Source organism: Pinus tabuliformis, chromosome 5_2, assembly GCF_031772625.1.
Source record: "Pinus tabuliformis cultivar Carrire ecotype Pingquan chromosome 5_2, CPIR1, whole genome shotgun sequence".
Lineage (NCBI taxonomy): Eukaryota > Viridiplantae > Streptophyta > Pinopsida > Pinales > Pinaceae > Pinus > Pinus tabuliformis.
Genome location: NC_142306.1, coordinates 1042480369 through 1042495846, shown reverse-complemented (window position 1 = coordinate 1042495846; position 15478 = coordinate 1042480369). Strand labels below are relative to the sequence as shown.

The following is a 15478-nucleotide window of genomic DNA, read 5'->3' as shown; positions in this document are numbered from 1 at the left end:
AAAACTTGAGACTTAGAGCACATCCAATGCTACTAAAAATCAACACTCCCTCTTAGCAAGGAATATGCTCTAGTAATGCCTCCAATTGAAGCATCACACTATTCTGTAACATTTCCCTCTGCGCTGCTAATGTCTGACATGTTGTCCACCAATCTCTGTGCAAACGTTGCATCTGTACTGCTGCTAACCCTGCCACTATGAACACTGCATTTGTACTGCAACTCCCTCTAAATTTCTGCATTCGTGTTGATGTTTGCACTGCCACTGCCAACTGCCTCTGCACTGCAAACTGTTGTTGCTATTCCATCAGCAACGGAAAAATATCCCAAATTACTGAACTAACTGTGTTCAGTATGATACAATGTGAATGTTGGAGCCTGATTACTACTAGTCTCTGCGTTGACCCTCTGAATCTACTGCGTTGTTGTTGCCATCTGCACTGCTGCCAACTCTGCTTTGCGTTGTTCAGTGTCTAGCGCTCGTAGCCACTGCAACTGTCTCTCCGACACTCCTCGGCACCATCCAACACTAGTTGTTAAAATTGGCAACTAGGGCCAAACTCCATGTGGGTCACCTTATTTATGACAGTTGATATTTTTCTTGGATTCCTCTCACTGATAGGTGTAGGATTGATCTAACGATCATCCGATTCCAACATGTATTCGTGGAGATATGAATTTATTTGTATTCTTGACAATTTGTCAAGGTCGGCCAGCAAGCAAAACAATGTTTTACACCCCCCAGCTTATCCTCAACGTGGCATATAAAAGTAAGAGACCTTGTGGCATAAACTCACTCATCTCAACACACATTCTTCTCCCTCTCTTCTACGCATTAGAGGAGCATCTTTCTCTCACACGTGTGGCTGAAAGGAGGTCGCAAATCTAAACTAGGGCAACGTTGACTTGGGTTAACCGTGGAGCAAAAGGTTGAGTTCTGACTACGTTGACCAGCGAGGAGATTAGTTTGACTGTGTTTTGGGATAGGCAACCTCTGCTAGGTTAGCCACATTTCTGGGCAGCAAACGTTGACCTGTTTTGACCACACTTTGACCAGCATTGACTTTCAAGGGTTGACCGCAGATCTGGACCTGCGTTGACTGTTGTTTGACCATCATTTTAGGACTGTTTTGGGCTGCTTGTACTTGTTGTTGGAGGCCGAGTTGACTAAGTTTGACTTGAGGTCAATTTTGACCTGTTTGACCGGCTTTGACTTTGTTGGTTAGGGTTTTGTTGCTACTATCATAAAATTACAGATTTGTGTAATTGTACTATCTCTCTCGCTCTGTTGAATTATTGAAGAATATAAGAAGAATTGATCAAGGGTCTCCCCGCATTGGGGTTTGTCCCTGGTTGGTGCCACATCTTTTGTCTCTTGTCTTGGCTTGGCTTCTACTGTTTACATTTATGTTCTATCTACATTTTACTATCATATTGATGTGATTGCTATTCTGGAAATTGATATTAGGCTAATAAGAAAATTTGAAGTAAATTGCTCTTAAGCATAAGCATAGAACACACCATAATTTAACGTGGTATCAGAGCTGACGTGAAGACAAAGCCCAAGCAAGAGTGAAAGAACAATCATCGAAGACAGTGTGAAAGGTCAAAAGGCTTCATGGGTTCCTCATCCCACTTCCCGGTCGAAGACAAGCTCCATGAGAAGTCTGACTATTACGGATGGAAGATGTCTCTTGATCTAACATTGGAAGAGCAAGAAGTGTTGGACTATGTGAGGGGTAAAATTCTGGAGCCTCCATCAAATGCATCGGCTGCTACGTAGAACAAGTACGCTAAGGGTGAAGTCAAAGCGAAGAAGATTATCTGAGATTCAATTGACAAACGTCTGGTGGCTTACATTTCTAGGTTGAACACCTCTAAGGAGATCTACGACGGATTGGTAAGCTTGTTTAAAGTTAGTGATGCAAATCAAGTTTTGTTCCTCAAAAATAAGCTGAAGGATATTAAGAAGGGCAAGGACAAGGATATTCAATCCTACTTCTTAAGGATCACTGAGATCAAAAATGATCTTAGATTGGAGAAGTCATTCCACCATCCGAATGGTATATATATAGAACCACTCTTCTCAACAATGATTGAATTCTGGGATTTGAAGAATTGATATCTAGATGCATTCAAGAAGAGACGAGGATGGTGGAACAAGAAAAGCCTTCAAGTAAAGGCAACCCCACTGCTTTCTCCTCTCATGCCAAAAGGAGAAATAATTTTGGGTCTAAAGGTCATTTCAAAGGAAAGCCCGGATTGAAGGGTGGAAGGAAAGGAAGATGCTTTGTTTGCAATAAATTTGGCCACTATGCGAGGGAGTGTTCAAATAGAAAGGACACACCACACGATGATGATCAAAATCACTCCAGGGGCAACTTCAACAACAATCAAAGGAATGGCAGGTTCAATGGCAAAGGAAAGAGGAATGCAGGAAATCAAGGAAATGGTCAACCCTCCAAGAAAGCAAGGAACTCCAGGTATGAATCAAATGTTGTTAACAATAAAAAAGATGAATATTATCTTATATAGGCCCTCTCCACTACCTCTCCTCCGGACTCATTGGGCAATTGGCTTATTGATAGTGGTGCCTCAAGGCACTTCACTGGTTACAAGGAAGCTCTCTCTAATTTGATAGAGAAGGAGACAACATTGGAGATTATCCTTGGAGACAATGCCACCTATCTTGTAAAGGGTGTAGAAAATGTTACCCTTCAATTGAATCAGGGTAACACGATCCACTTGCAAAAAGTCTTATATGTACCTGATCTCAAGAAGAACCTGGTGTCCATTTCGGCAATGGAAGACAAAGGCTACAAGGTGGCATTCATCGATGGCAAGGTATGTGTTTGGAAAAAGAATTTTAAAGATGCTTTCACTCTTGGGTTCCGAGTTAACTCTTTATATCAAGTTGGAGGAAGTCCGTTGGGGGTCATGTCTTGCGACACATCTCTACAGTCTGAACTATGGCACCGGAGGTTTGCCCACCTTCATTATAAGGCTCTACCCGATGTGAGACAGATGGTGACAGGGATGCCCGAGTTCAAAGTAGAGCATGAAGGTGTATGTCCAGGATGTGTCGAAGGAAAGCTCAAAAGGGGGCCATTCCCCTCAAGCCATAGTAAGTCTACAAATATATTATAGTTGGTCAACTCCGACATATCTGATATGATGCCCGTAAACTCTTTGGGAGGATATCTATATTATCTCACTTTTATAGATGATTATTCTCGCAAGACTTGGATATACTTCTTGAAAAGGAAGGATGAAGTGTTCACATGGTTCCGTCACTTCAAAGCCTTGATCGAAAATCAAACCGAGAAGAGAATCCAAATATTAAGGATTGATAATGGGACCGAGTATGAATTGAATGAGTTCCATGACTTTTGCAAAGAAGTTGGCATTAAGAGGGAGACCACAACACCATACACTCTTGAGCACAATGGTGTGGCTGAAAGGAAGAATCATATGATTGTGGAAGGTGTTCGTGCCATGCTCCATGATCAAAGGCTTCCGAAGTTTCTATGGGCCAAAGCCGCGAATACCATCGTATATGTTCAAAATCAATGCCCTCATCAAGCATTGGATTCCAAGACTCCCGAAGAAATGTACACTGGCAAGAAACCCGATGTCTCTCATTTTAGAATTTTTGGAAGTCCTGTATACTTTCATGTGTCGAAAGAGAAGAGAAGCAAATTGGGTGCATCTGAAAAGAAAGGAATCTTTGTGGGCTATCGTGAAAATACTAATGGCTATCGAATTTATGTGGTTGGTCAAAGGGAAGTCGAAATAAGTCATGACGTCACCTTTGACGAAGATACGGCTCTTAGCAAGGTTGACAATCTTCCTATTCTAAGGAAAGATAAAGAAGCTAACACCAGGAAGCCGGATGAAAAGGAAGATGAAACGATGCCGGATGTTGAAGAACCTATGGATCCTATTAATCCTCCTCCTCAAGAGCCCTCCTCCTCTAATAAGAGGCCCTCATGGCTTAGGGGGACTCTTGAAGATGTCGAGAGACATATTGCACCCAGAGGGACTTTTCATGAAAGCAAGAAGCCGACCAGGTATCAAGGATACTTGACCATTATGAGCACCATCATTCAAAACGAGCCTTCATCGTTCGAAGAAGCCGTGAAGCATCAAGTATGGAAGGATGTTATGAATGAAGAATACGAGTCCATCATGAAGAATGATGTTTGGGATGTGGTCCCCAAACCCCAGGACAAAACAGTTGTCACCTCGAAATGGCTTTACAAAATCAAGCATGGAGCTGATGGCAGTGCTGAAAAGTATAAGGCTCGCTTTGTTTCTCAAGGCTTCTCTCGAAAGAAAGGTGTAGATTACGATGAGATATTTGCACCTGTTGCCTGACACACCACCACCTGCTCGATCATAACCCTTACTGCTTCGCAAGGATGGAACCTATATCAGATGGATGTCAAGACCGCGTTCTTACATGGTTCGATTAAAGAGGAAGTCTATGTGGAACAACCCGAGGGGTTTGAGATTCATAACCAGGAATCTCATGTATGCAGGTTGAAGAAGGTTATCTATAGGTTGAAGCAAGCACCCCGAGCTTGGTATGAGAGGATCGATAGCTATTTCACGAAGCTGGGATTCACTAGGAGTGAAGTCAATCCGAACCTTTATTTTAAGGTTGAATATGATATGCCTCTCATACTGGTGTTGTATGTTGACGACCTCTTTCTGACAAGTGCAGACCCTCTCATTCACAAATGTAAGAGGGAGTTGACTTCCGAATTTGAGATGAAGGACCTAGGACTGATGCATTATTTCCTAGGGCTGGAGGTCTGGCAAAATCCAGGAGAAATTTTCCTATCTCAGGGAAAATACGTGGTGAAGATATTAGAGAGATTTGGAATGGTGGACTGCAAGCCCATGACTACCCCGATGGAGCTTAACTTCAAGAAGTTATGCGGTAATACTACCGAACCTATATTGGGAAATGCTTTCGAGTATTGTCAACTCATAGTAGCATTGATGTTCTTGGTGAGCTCCCGTCCGACATATGTTTTGTAGTCAACACGTTGAGCCAATATATGGTTGAGGCTCATCACTCACATTGGATTGGTGCCAAGAATCTTCTGAGATATCTTCGGGGCACAATCACTCATGGACTGAGATACACTGCTGGAGATGTGAGGCTGCATGGTTATTCCGATGTTGATTGGGCAGGCAGTGTGGTGGACCGAAAGAGCACTTTCAGGTGTTGTTTCTCTTTGGGTTCTGCTTCGATATCTTGGATGAGCAGGAAGCAGAAGTCGGTGGCGTTGAGCACCGCTGAGGCCGAATACATTACTGCGAGTATGACCTCCTGTGAAGTTGTCTAGCTGCAAAATCTCTTTAGGGAGTTGTTTGAACATAGATTGGATACTATCGTGATCCTCTGCGACAACCAAAGTGGGATTCGTTTATCAGAGAATCCCGTATTTCATGATCGCTCCAAGCACATCGATATCAGGTACCACTTTATCTGGGATATGGTACAACGAGGAGCAATAAGGCTCCATCATATTGGGACTGACGAGCAAGTCCCTGGGAAAGGTCAAATTCTTGACTTTCCGAGAACGACTAGGAGTCGTGGAGAGACCCTCTTATGAGGGTCTTGTATGATAGTTGTCTGGTTGCAGAAGCTCTTTAGGGAGTTGTTTGGACATACGTTGGATACTACCGTGATCCTCTGCGACAACCAGAGTGGGATTCGTTTATTAGAGAATCCCATATTTCATGATCGCTCCAAGCACATCGATATCAGGTACCACTTTATCCGGGATATGGTACAACGAGGAGCAATAAGGCTCCATCATATTGGGACTGATAAGCAGGTCCCTGGGAAAGGTCAAATTCTTGACTTTCCGAGAACGACTAGGAGTCATGGAGAGACCCTCTTATGAGGGTCCTGTATGATATATACATTGAGCTCTGGGAGCTCTGGGGGGCTTGGGGTACTTCTTGGAGCGATGAGCAACCATAGGGTGAGTGGTTCAGCCTTCCCCTAGTGGTTTGTTGTGTACAGGGTGAGTGGTTCAGCCTTCCCCTGTGATACCCCGTGGCGACATGTAGGCAGGATGAGTGGTTCATCCTTCTCCTGCTGAGACATCCTACCCATGCAGTCTAGGACTCATGGGAAGTACCTCTCATCTGGCCAATGAGTAGGGAAATGAGGATAGGGACCATAGTAGTACCGATGGATGCATCGTGTAACTACCATACTCCCTATGCTAGGATGACATTGATCTGGGATCAATTGGAACTGACTTCGGGTCAGTAAGAGTGGTATGACACACTCTTTATTTGGAACTGATTTCGGATCAGTAAGAGTGGTATGACACACTCTCTTCATTGGGACTGACTTCGGGTCAGTAAGAGTGCTATTAGACACTCTCTTTTATCTGGGACTGACTTCAGGTCAGTAGAGGATGGTATGATACATTCTCGATCACTTCTTCTTTTTCATGGTTCAGCAAAGCAGTGCAGAGCAATGCATTGATGGCAGAGATAGTACCGACAAACAGATGGATTAGCAGATGGAGTTCTCCCTAGTTGAGAGGGAGTGCTAAAATTGGCAACTAGGTCCAAACTCCATGTGGGTCACATTATTTATGGCAGATGATATTTTTCTTGGATTCCTCTCACCAAGAGGTGTAGGATTGATCTAACGATCATCCGATTCTGACATGTATTCATGGAGATATAAATTTATTTGTATTCTTGACAATTTGTCAAGGTCAACCAGCAAGCAAAACAGTGTTTTACACCCCCAGCTTATCCTCAACGTGGCATATAAAAGGAAGAGACCTTGTGGCATAAACTCACTCATCTCAACACACATTCTTCTCTTTCTCCCCTACACATTAGAGGAGCATCTCTCTCTCACATGTGTGGCTGAAAGGAGGATGCAAATCTTAACTAGGGCAGCGTTGACTTGGGTTGACCATGGAGCAGAAAGGCTGAGTTTTGACTGCGTTGACCAGCGAGGAGGTTAGTTTGACTGCGGTTTGGGTTGGGCAACCTCTCCTAGGCTAGCCGCATTTCTGGGCAGCGAATGTTGACCTGTTTTGACCACCCTTTGACCAGCGTTGATTGTCAAGGGTTGACTGCAGACCTGGACCTGCGTTGACTATTGTTTGACCATCATTTCAGGACTGTTTTGGGCTGCTTGTACTTGTTGTTGGAGGCCAAGTTGACTAAGGTTGACTTGAGGTCAATTCTGACCTGTTTGACCAGCTTTGACTTTGCTAGTTAGGGTTTTATTGTTGTTGTCATAAAATGACAGATTTGTGTAATTATATTATCTCTCTCTCTCTGTGCTGAATTATTGAAGAATATAAGAAGAATTGATCAAAGGTTTCCCCGCATTGGGGTTTGTCCGTGGCTAGTGCCACATCTTGTGTCTCTTGTCTTGGCTTGTCTTCTAATGTTTACATTTATGTTCTATCTGCATTTACTATCATGTTGATGTGATTGCTACTCTCGAAATTGATATTGGGCTAATAAGAAAATTTGAGGTAAATTGCTCATAAGCATAGAACATACCATAATTTAACACTAGTCCATCCTACTACTTCTGATCTGGGCTCCTATAGTAAGGAATTGATCCGAGAGGTGCGTTCCTCAAGGATCCTGCCCATTTGTAGCTCCTTTTGAACTACATCTCTAGATCACCCCACCTCCCTCCTGGAGATGTGGCTGCCATCTCTACCAAAAAATGTTGAATTGCTCCCTCTCCTCTACGTAGCACTAGACTGGCCTACACACTCCCTTTTGGAGCTTCTAAATCTGTTGCTCCTTGTTGTTGCTCAGCAAGTGAGAATTCAAACTCCTTGGCTGGAAGTCCTCTGAGGAAAAATTCCATCAGTCATGCTCCTTCCTTCTCCTCTGACGTCTTTCTGCCTAGCAAAACAGCCTGCAAAACAAACTATGTCCCACTAGCTCTCCTCACGTTGAGGCTTTTGCGCTGCTCCCTCTGCCCCAGCAAAACTCGATCTGGAAGCCCTTTTGTCTGTCTACTCACTCGAAGAGAGACTACCTCGAAATTTCAACCCTCCAGCTAGAACTGCATAAACCCTATGGTGTTTCGAACTGCTGCCTCCTGTAGCCTTTTCGAACTCCCTCTTCTGCTCAGCGCTGGGATCTCTAGCTTTTCTTTCTTGCTTCACCTGCAATGCTCTGATACCATGTGAAAATTCGAGAATCCCACCTGAATCACCTACTGCAACAACTGATTAAACTTCTCCTATCTGTTAAATACTAAAACAAATTATTTATTGTTTCCTATAGCAAATATCGAAGCTAACACACTACAGCCTTCACTTGATTAATTAATTTTCCCAAAACAAGGATAGAACAAATAGAGAAAGATGCACAAGTGACACAGTTTTTTTGGACAAATGTCCCGAAAAAAACCCAATGGGAGAAAACCGGTGGAGCGGCTTTGAGGGTTTTTATTATTATGTAGTAGTTTTTTGAATACAACTCTAGATGCCCTCCCAGTAATCCAATTACAGAGAAATAAACTGGCAAAAGAAATTTGTGAGAACACCTCACTCTACCTGACAAGTTCCAGCTGATCCGGCAACTAAACTAATGTGTCCCTGCTATTTCTGCACTGCCTCTGTGTGGGCCCAGCGTCAGCCTCTAAGGCTCTGCGTCAACTTAACTGGGAATCGATTTGCCTTCTGGAGCAGTTTCCAGCCCTCCCAACTCAAAAATGTCAGCTCCCTCAACAAATTCGGACTTTTGCTTGGAGAACTACGTTGCTTCAGCATGGGCCCTTTTGGCTCAGCGTCAACCCCTCCTGGGTCCTGCGCTGCCTCCTTCTAGTGTCTCTCTGCCTCTTTGCTGCGTATCTTGGGCTCTGGAGAAGATACTCCAACCCAACTATCCCTGCCCCTCACTGCACAAGCTCACTATCGATATTCTCCCGACAGCTGCTCTGCTTCAGAAAATCGAACTTCTGAACTCACTCTGTGTGTGTTTTTCCAAATGACCCTCAAGCCTCCTTAAATAATCTCCTCATTGACATTCAACGGCCCAAATTAGAAGCTAACCAATGGCTAAGATCATTTTTGCTTGATCCTCGTCTTTTCTAGAAGTTACACCCACAGTTTATATTAATACCCTTTAATTATTTTATTTTCCTAAGTTTAGACTTACGGTCCCATTAAAAATAATTAATTATTTTAATACAACTGTTTCTGGGTGGAATTTCTAGGTTCTTTGGTATACATGTGCCTAAGCCTCCCTGCAAAATTTGAGACTTAGAGCACATCCGATGCTACCAAAAATTAACAGGACAGAGTCATCCAGCACTGCAAGAGAGATCTTGCTTTAGAGTTTGATATGACTAATATGGGACTGATGCATTACTTTTTGGGGTTGGAGGTTAGGCAGGAGGATGGGCATATCTTCGTGGGTCAGGGTAGGTATGCAACTGATATCTTGAGGAGATTCCGTATGGAGGGTTGCAGACCTATGGCTACTCCTATGACCACCAACTAGAAGAAGTTGCATGCTTCAGATTCCGAGTTAGTGAACCCCACTTTGTATCAACAGTTGATCGGTTCATTGATGTATCTGGTCAACACTAGACCAGATATTTGTTTTGCAGTCAACACATTGAGTCAGTTTATGATGGAGCCAAGGAGAGTACACTAGGTGGCTGCAAAACATGTGTTGAGGTACTTACGGGGCACGGTGGATTATGGTTTGGACTATGTCAAGTGTGATGGAGTCAGATTGATTGGTTGCACAGACTCAGATTGGGCTGGCAGTGTTAGTGACCGAAAGAGTACTTTTGGATGTTGTTTCTTGTTGGACTCAGCAGTCGTGTCATGGTTCAGCAGGAAACAGAGATCAGTGGCATTGAGTTGCACAGAGGCAGAGTGTATGGCAGCTAGTCAGGCAAGGTGCAAGGCATTGTGGTCTCGCAAGATGCTTTATGGTTTATTTGGTCAGATGTTGAGACCAACTATGATATACTATGATAATCATAGTTGTATCAAACTCTCTGAGAATCCAGTATTTTATGACAGGTCAAAGCATATAGAGATTAGATACCACTTCATCAAAGACTGGGTTCAACGAGGGATTGTGAAGCTTGAGTATATATCCACTGATGAACAAGTGGCAGACCTTCTCGCCAAATCATTGCCAAGAGGGAAGCATGTATTTTTCAGAAACAAGATGGGAGTAGTGAGCAACGCCTTCCTCGGTAAGAGGGTGTGTTGAAAATAGTACCCAGGAGAGGTCTTAATAGGCTTTTATCCCTTTTAGCCTAGTGAGCACATTAATTACTTTTGTCTTGGTGACATTTATGTGTTATATTAATGTCATGGGTGGAAAAGGTACTTAGAAGTGTTGTACCATTTTTTTTTATAATATTAAATTCACTTGTACTTTATAAAGTGACTTTATTTGAAAAGTACTAAGTGTATTTTTCTAATATTAAAGTGAGGTGAAAAATCATTTTATGAGAAAAATTAGAAAAAGTACACAACTTGAAAAAGGTACTAGGAGACTTTTAAGTAATGGGGCCAATGTATGAGGGAGGTCATTTGGGAGAATTGATCTCAACCACACATCTTGGAATTTGAGAATAAAATCTCAACCATTGGATCCTAGGTTTAAGGATTCAATCTTTTCCAAGGAGACAAAAGAGGAAAAGGGATACTCATTCTTCACTTCACACTTGAGAGAGCATGAGGAGAAGAGAGCTAAAGAGAACTTCAAGGAGAGGAGAAGAGCTTGCAGACTTAAGAGAAGGGCTCGAATTCCAAGACTTAAGAGAAGGGCTCAAATTCCAAGGAGAATACTGTACTAACAGCAACACGATTTTCTAGAAAGAGGCAGCATGAAAATCAAAGAGAAGCAGCACAAATTTCGAGAGAGGCAGCACAATTTTCAAGAAGGCAAGCAGCACAAATTTCAAGGAGGTTCAGCACTATTCTTGCCCAAAATTTGAGGCACAAATTTCAACACTGTCTGCTACATGCAGCACAGAAATTGAGGAGCTTTTGCTGCATTCTGGCACATAAATCGAGGCAGTACAGTCAGCATTGTACACAAAAATCAAGGCAAAGTTCAGCTATTTTTTCAACGCAGATTCTGGGCACAAAATTCGAGGAGCTGGGCAGCAAGCAAATGCTAAATTTCTGGGCATAAAAATTCTGTGGAAATCTGAATTTTTCAGTGGGCACAAATTTCCAGAAAGTGTTCATTTAATGTTACAGCAAAAGGGAGATAAGTACTGTGTTTTTTTATGTACTTATTAACAATTTATCAAGCAATAAAATCCTCTTTTGAAGACCGGTTTTCCCCAAGAGGCTATGGGGTTTTTCCGGGATCAGCTTGACCAAAAACAAGTGTCTCATGTGTGAATGCTTGCATTTAATTTTGTGTTAATTATCACCTATTAGGAAAGCGAAAAAGAGTAGAGGCACTATTTATGTTTGCAATAAATGCATTCTGAAATTTATATCAGCGTGACAAAACATGTGGGTTGGGCCTAAAGAAACACATGCAAAATTGTAAACTGGGTTAAGGGTGCAGGGAATTTAATTTCTACAATATATGACAGTGATGTATGGCCAAGACATATGGCAGTGATCTGGTGACAGATGGCAGAGATACTTGTTCCTATGTAGCAGTATTACTTGTTCTTGTGTGACCGTGATAAATGGCAAGTATCCTTATGATATATGGCAGTGACCTAATGATTATGATTTATAGCAGTAACCTAAAGACTATGATATATGGTTGTTACCTAAAGACAATGATATATGACAGTGACCCTATAACAATGATGAATGGCAGTGTCAGTGAAGTATGGCAGCAGTGTAAGGCAGTGTTTTTATGTCAGTAATTTGATGTGATCTATGGCAGTGATACTGGTTCTTGTACGACAGTCAAGTATTGGCAGTGATACTTGATGATGTATGGCAGAGTTACTAGCTCTTATTGGCGTGTGATAATGGGCACAGTTAGTTGTATAGAGGCAGTTTTTATGGTTTCATCTACCGATCACTAGGAGACCTTTCAGAGGTCGTGTGGAGGGCTTGTAAATGCCCTAGAAGGCCTAATGTGGTTGATATTGAAAGAGTGTGTCTCATTATAATTGTACTTTGTATCTCACCGGAACATTAGATGAATATCTAAGAAGAAGACGAATTGATTTTTGGGTTTTCCCCCTTGTGGGATTTGGCCCTGGTCACTGACCTAAATCCTGGTGTCTCTATTGTGTATGCTTTTCTTCTGTTGTTCCTTACTGTTTCGCTGCATTGTTGATGTTATCGCTCTCTCTATATAATTGCTTATGATGATAAGGGGTCAATGTAATGTGTAAATTGTTGAAAAGTTTAAAAATGTGATTATCTACAGTAGAGAACAATCTAGCCCTAAAATTCACAACTTGCTCCATCAAAGTAACCCAAAGCAACCCAATCAGCCGGTGTGGTATGTTCCACCTCACGTGAGATCCCTTGCTCATGCCAGTCAGCCACAGATACTCATGCCAATCAAACACAGATGTTCTCTGTCTTCTCCCTCAGTTACCAAGCTTTCATCACTACAGATACCTCAGCCATGGTGTACCAACTCACTCCAGCCTCATACCTTAGTGACATGTGCATCATCCTTTCTTTACACATGGTCATGTTCTCATTCTATGGTTTGATAGTTAGACATAGTGCTATAACCTTTATATTTGTCACGAACCTGGTAACAACAAAGTATAATCTGATAACACTTTCAATTTTACTTCTTGCTCCGTAATACCATGGAGGGCATTAAATGTACCCACGCAAGCCCCCTTTTGGACATAGAATTTATTTTAAGCCTCTAAGTACACCAGACTAAGTCAAAAGGGGAATTGAAGGTTGGGCGGGGGGCTGTAATGGAAATCAAGGCACTGTCAAATTAATTTACATTGAAGGTTCAAGACCAGAAACTTGAAACCAACAACCTGGATGAAGTTGATGCATTGATTGGGACCTGCACTTCTATACAGTACGTTGGGATTAAAAGAATGGGTGTTGAAGAGGAACCTAAAATCATTATTGACATAATTAGTAAAAGGAACTTCCACGGAGTTGGAGACTACAGGCCAGATATTCCAAGGGTCAAGAGATGAAGACACGTATTATGCCATTAATTGTAGTAAACGTGAGCAGGCTTGGTAACAAGGTGGCAAATAAGATGCCGAATAACGGACATCATGAACCTGAGGAGACTTGCTCCCACTCCTTTCATGACTAGTGAAATGTAAAGTTATTAGCATAATTAAATATACCCAGTAATAGGGCTCTCCCGGATTGAAGCCGGTGAGGAGTGACAAGGTGGGTGGAGATAGTAAAGGAGAAGCTAAAGGACCTATATAGGTGTACTGTCCTACAGTGAACTCAAAAAAAACTGCAGAGGAAAAGCGTTCTAAGAAGCACCAAGAGAACCCTGGACGGGTATGTTTGAGTAAAAAAGAGGCCAGTGATGATTGAGGCGACAGGGCTTTGCACAAGCAGAAAAAAGTTTTTAAATTGGCATAAGAAGATGCAAAGAAGCAAGAAATTTGAGTCCGTGAACAGCTGATGGATTGAAGGATTTTAAGGAGATATCAAGAATTCTAGAATAGGGTAATGTAAAAGGTATCATTTTGAGATGAGTAGAGGACACGGGCAGGCACTGAAGCCCATCAAAAAATCACACCGCAGCTCCACCCAATGGTAGAGAGCTGATACCACAGACCAAAAGTCATAAAGTTGGCATCAATATTTAATGGTTCAATCGATCATATTGAACTGACAAGGCAAGATATGGAAGACATCTGGCATCACTACCCCAGAAACATACGTTCAGAAATACACATACACATAAACAGATACCTCGAGTTTAATAGTTTCTGTTCAGGCATAGTTATTTTATAGCTTGTCGTTATAAGTTTGAAGGGTGTATGTCAAATGGGTCTAGCTCGGGCAGTGGAAAGAAGAAATTCAATTCGCACTTGTCACGTGATCATTCTCGTGAATCATTTTTTTATGACTAGTGCTCTTCCCGATGCATGATGAACATCTCTCTCTCTTACATTCTGTTGCACACGGGCTGGAGGGTGGGATGAAAAGTTACATTTAAACAATAATTTGATGGAGGTACGCATTTGAATATAAAATTTATGAAGGATAAAGGTTGGAGAAATTCCATTGTATCACGGCTACAGAGCCAGGGATTTTACATAATGGAAAATTCCCATGGAAATCTGAATAACTGTTTTGTATATAGAGAGGCCAATTTCGGGGCAGTATAAATATGGTTTTTACTTCAAGGAAAACTACTTTACTGTATTCAATCTGTCGTCGCGGCTACTGCGAGAAGCCCTGATTTTCTTTAAGCGGTTAATGATTGTGCGATCTAGACAATTCTAAGAAATAATTACAATTTACATAGACCATAACAAAGTGCACTGTGAGCCCACTTTGAATAGTGTGTGCAAAGCTGCCATTAAAAAATGCAATTTCTTAGACATCAATGGTGATTTGAAATAAAATGACAGTTGAACTTACTTGCTGCTTGACGGGCGAGTCTTGCTCCGAGCTCCATCGCCTTTCTGTTTTCCCATGGCGTCTGCTGCTACCGCTGGTGCACTTCTTCCTCTTCTGTCCCTTGTTAATCTCCGGGCAGAACTTGCTTCCGCTCTGTATGTTCCGATCTTAGAAGTGCTCCCCGGCACAGACAAAAATGATTTCAATACCTCCTGCTTTCACCGTGTTGTTAAGAACATAAAGATGGAAAATTCTGTGGTTAACGGTGTCGTCGAATGCGTGTATATATACACAAAATGCGTATAAAGTAAATGTGTGTATATACTCAAGATGCGTATAAAGTAAATGCGTTCCCATTTGGTTTCTCTTTGACAAAATAAATTAATTTCAGTGTATTTATAATGAGAATTTCTTTACGATTAATTACATTATTAGGGGATTAGTAAGTAAATAAAGTGACTTGAGTGAAGCCTAAGATCAACCCAATTTGATATCATTATATCATAAAATAAATGTAGTAATTTACGAGCCACATCAATGCATTTCTAATTATTCAAATTATTCTGAGTGGATGTTGGGTTTTAAGTTTATGGGAATGTAAACTATTGTTAAGTTCAAATTTTATTGGTCAAGGTGCACAGTTTATAATGACAGTTTTATTGGGTTATCATTTACAAATTGGAAGAAGCATCTCTTGGTTTTCTTTGCAAGATTTTGTTGGGTTACTATTTACAAATTGGAAGAAGCATCTCTTGGTTTTCTTTGCAAGATTTTTTTGGAAAAATATATATTGTATAATTTAGTTTTAAGGTTATATTATAACCAAACACCAATTTGAGGTACAAGACCCTCTGGTTGATGGGAACAACATGGAATAAAAAGGCAGTTCTCCACCACAAGGACTCCTCAACAAAATGGAGTGGT

The 15478-nt window shown here is 41.7% G+C and overlaps 1 protein-coding gene across 1 annotated transcript in view; it reads right to left on the bottom strand.

Annotated features, from left to right (window-relative positions):
* The window catches only part of LOC149162803 (HEAT/U-box domain-containing protein), a 407100-nt gene extending 392288 nt beyond the window's left edge, over positions 1 to 14812 (bottom strand). The window contains exon 1 of the mRNA XM_089437404.1: positions 14576 to 14812. Within this exon, the coding sequence (XP_089293530.1) occupies positions 14576 to 14631 (56 nt within the window). The 5' untranslated portion in view covers positions 14632 to 14812. The remainder of the gene's footprint in view (positions 1 to 14575) is intronic.
* Positions 14813 to 15478: the final 666 nt, after the last annotated feature.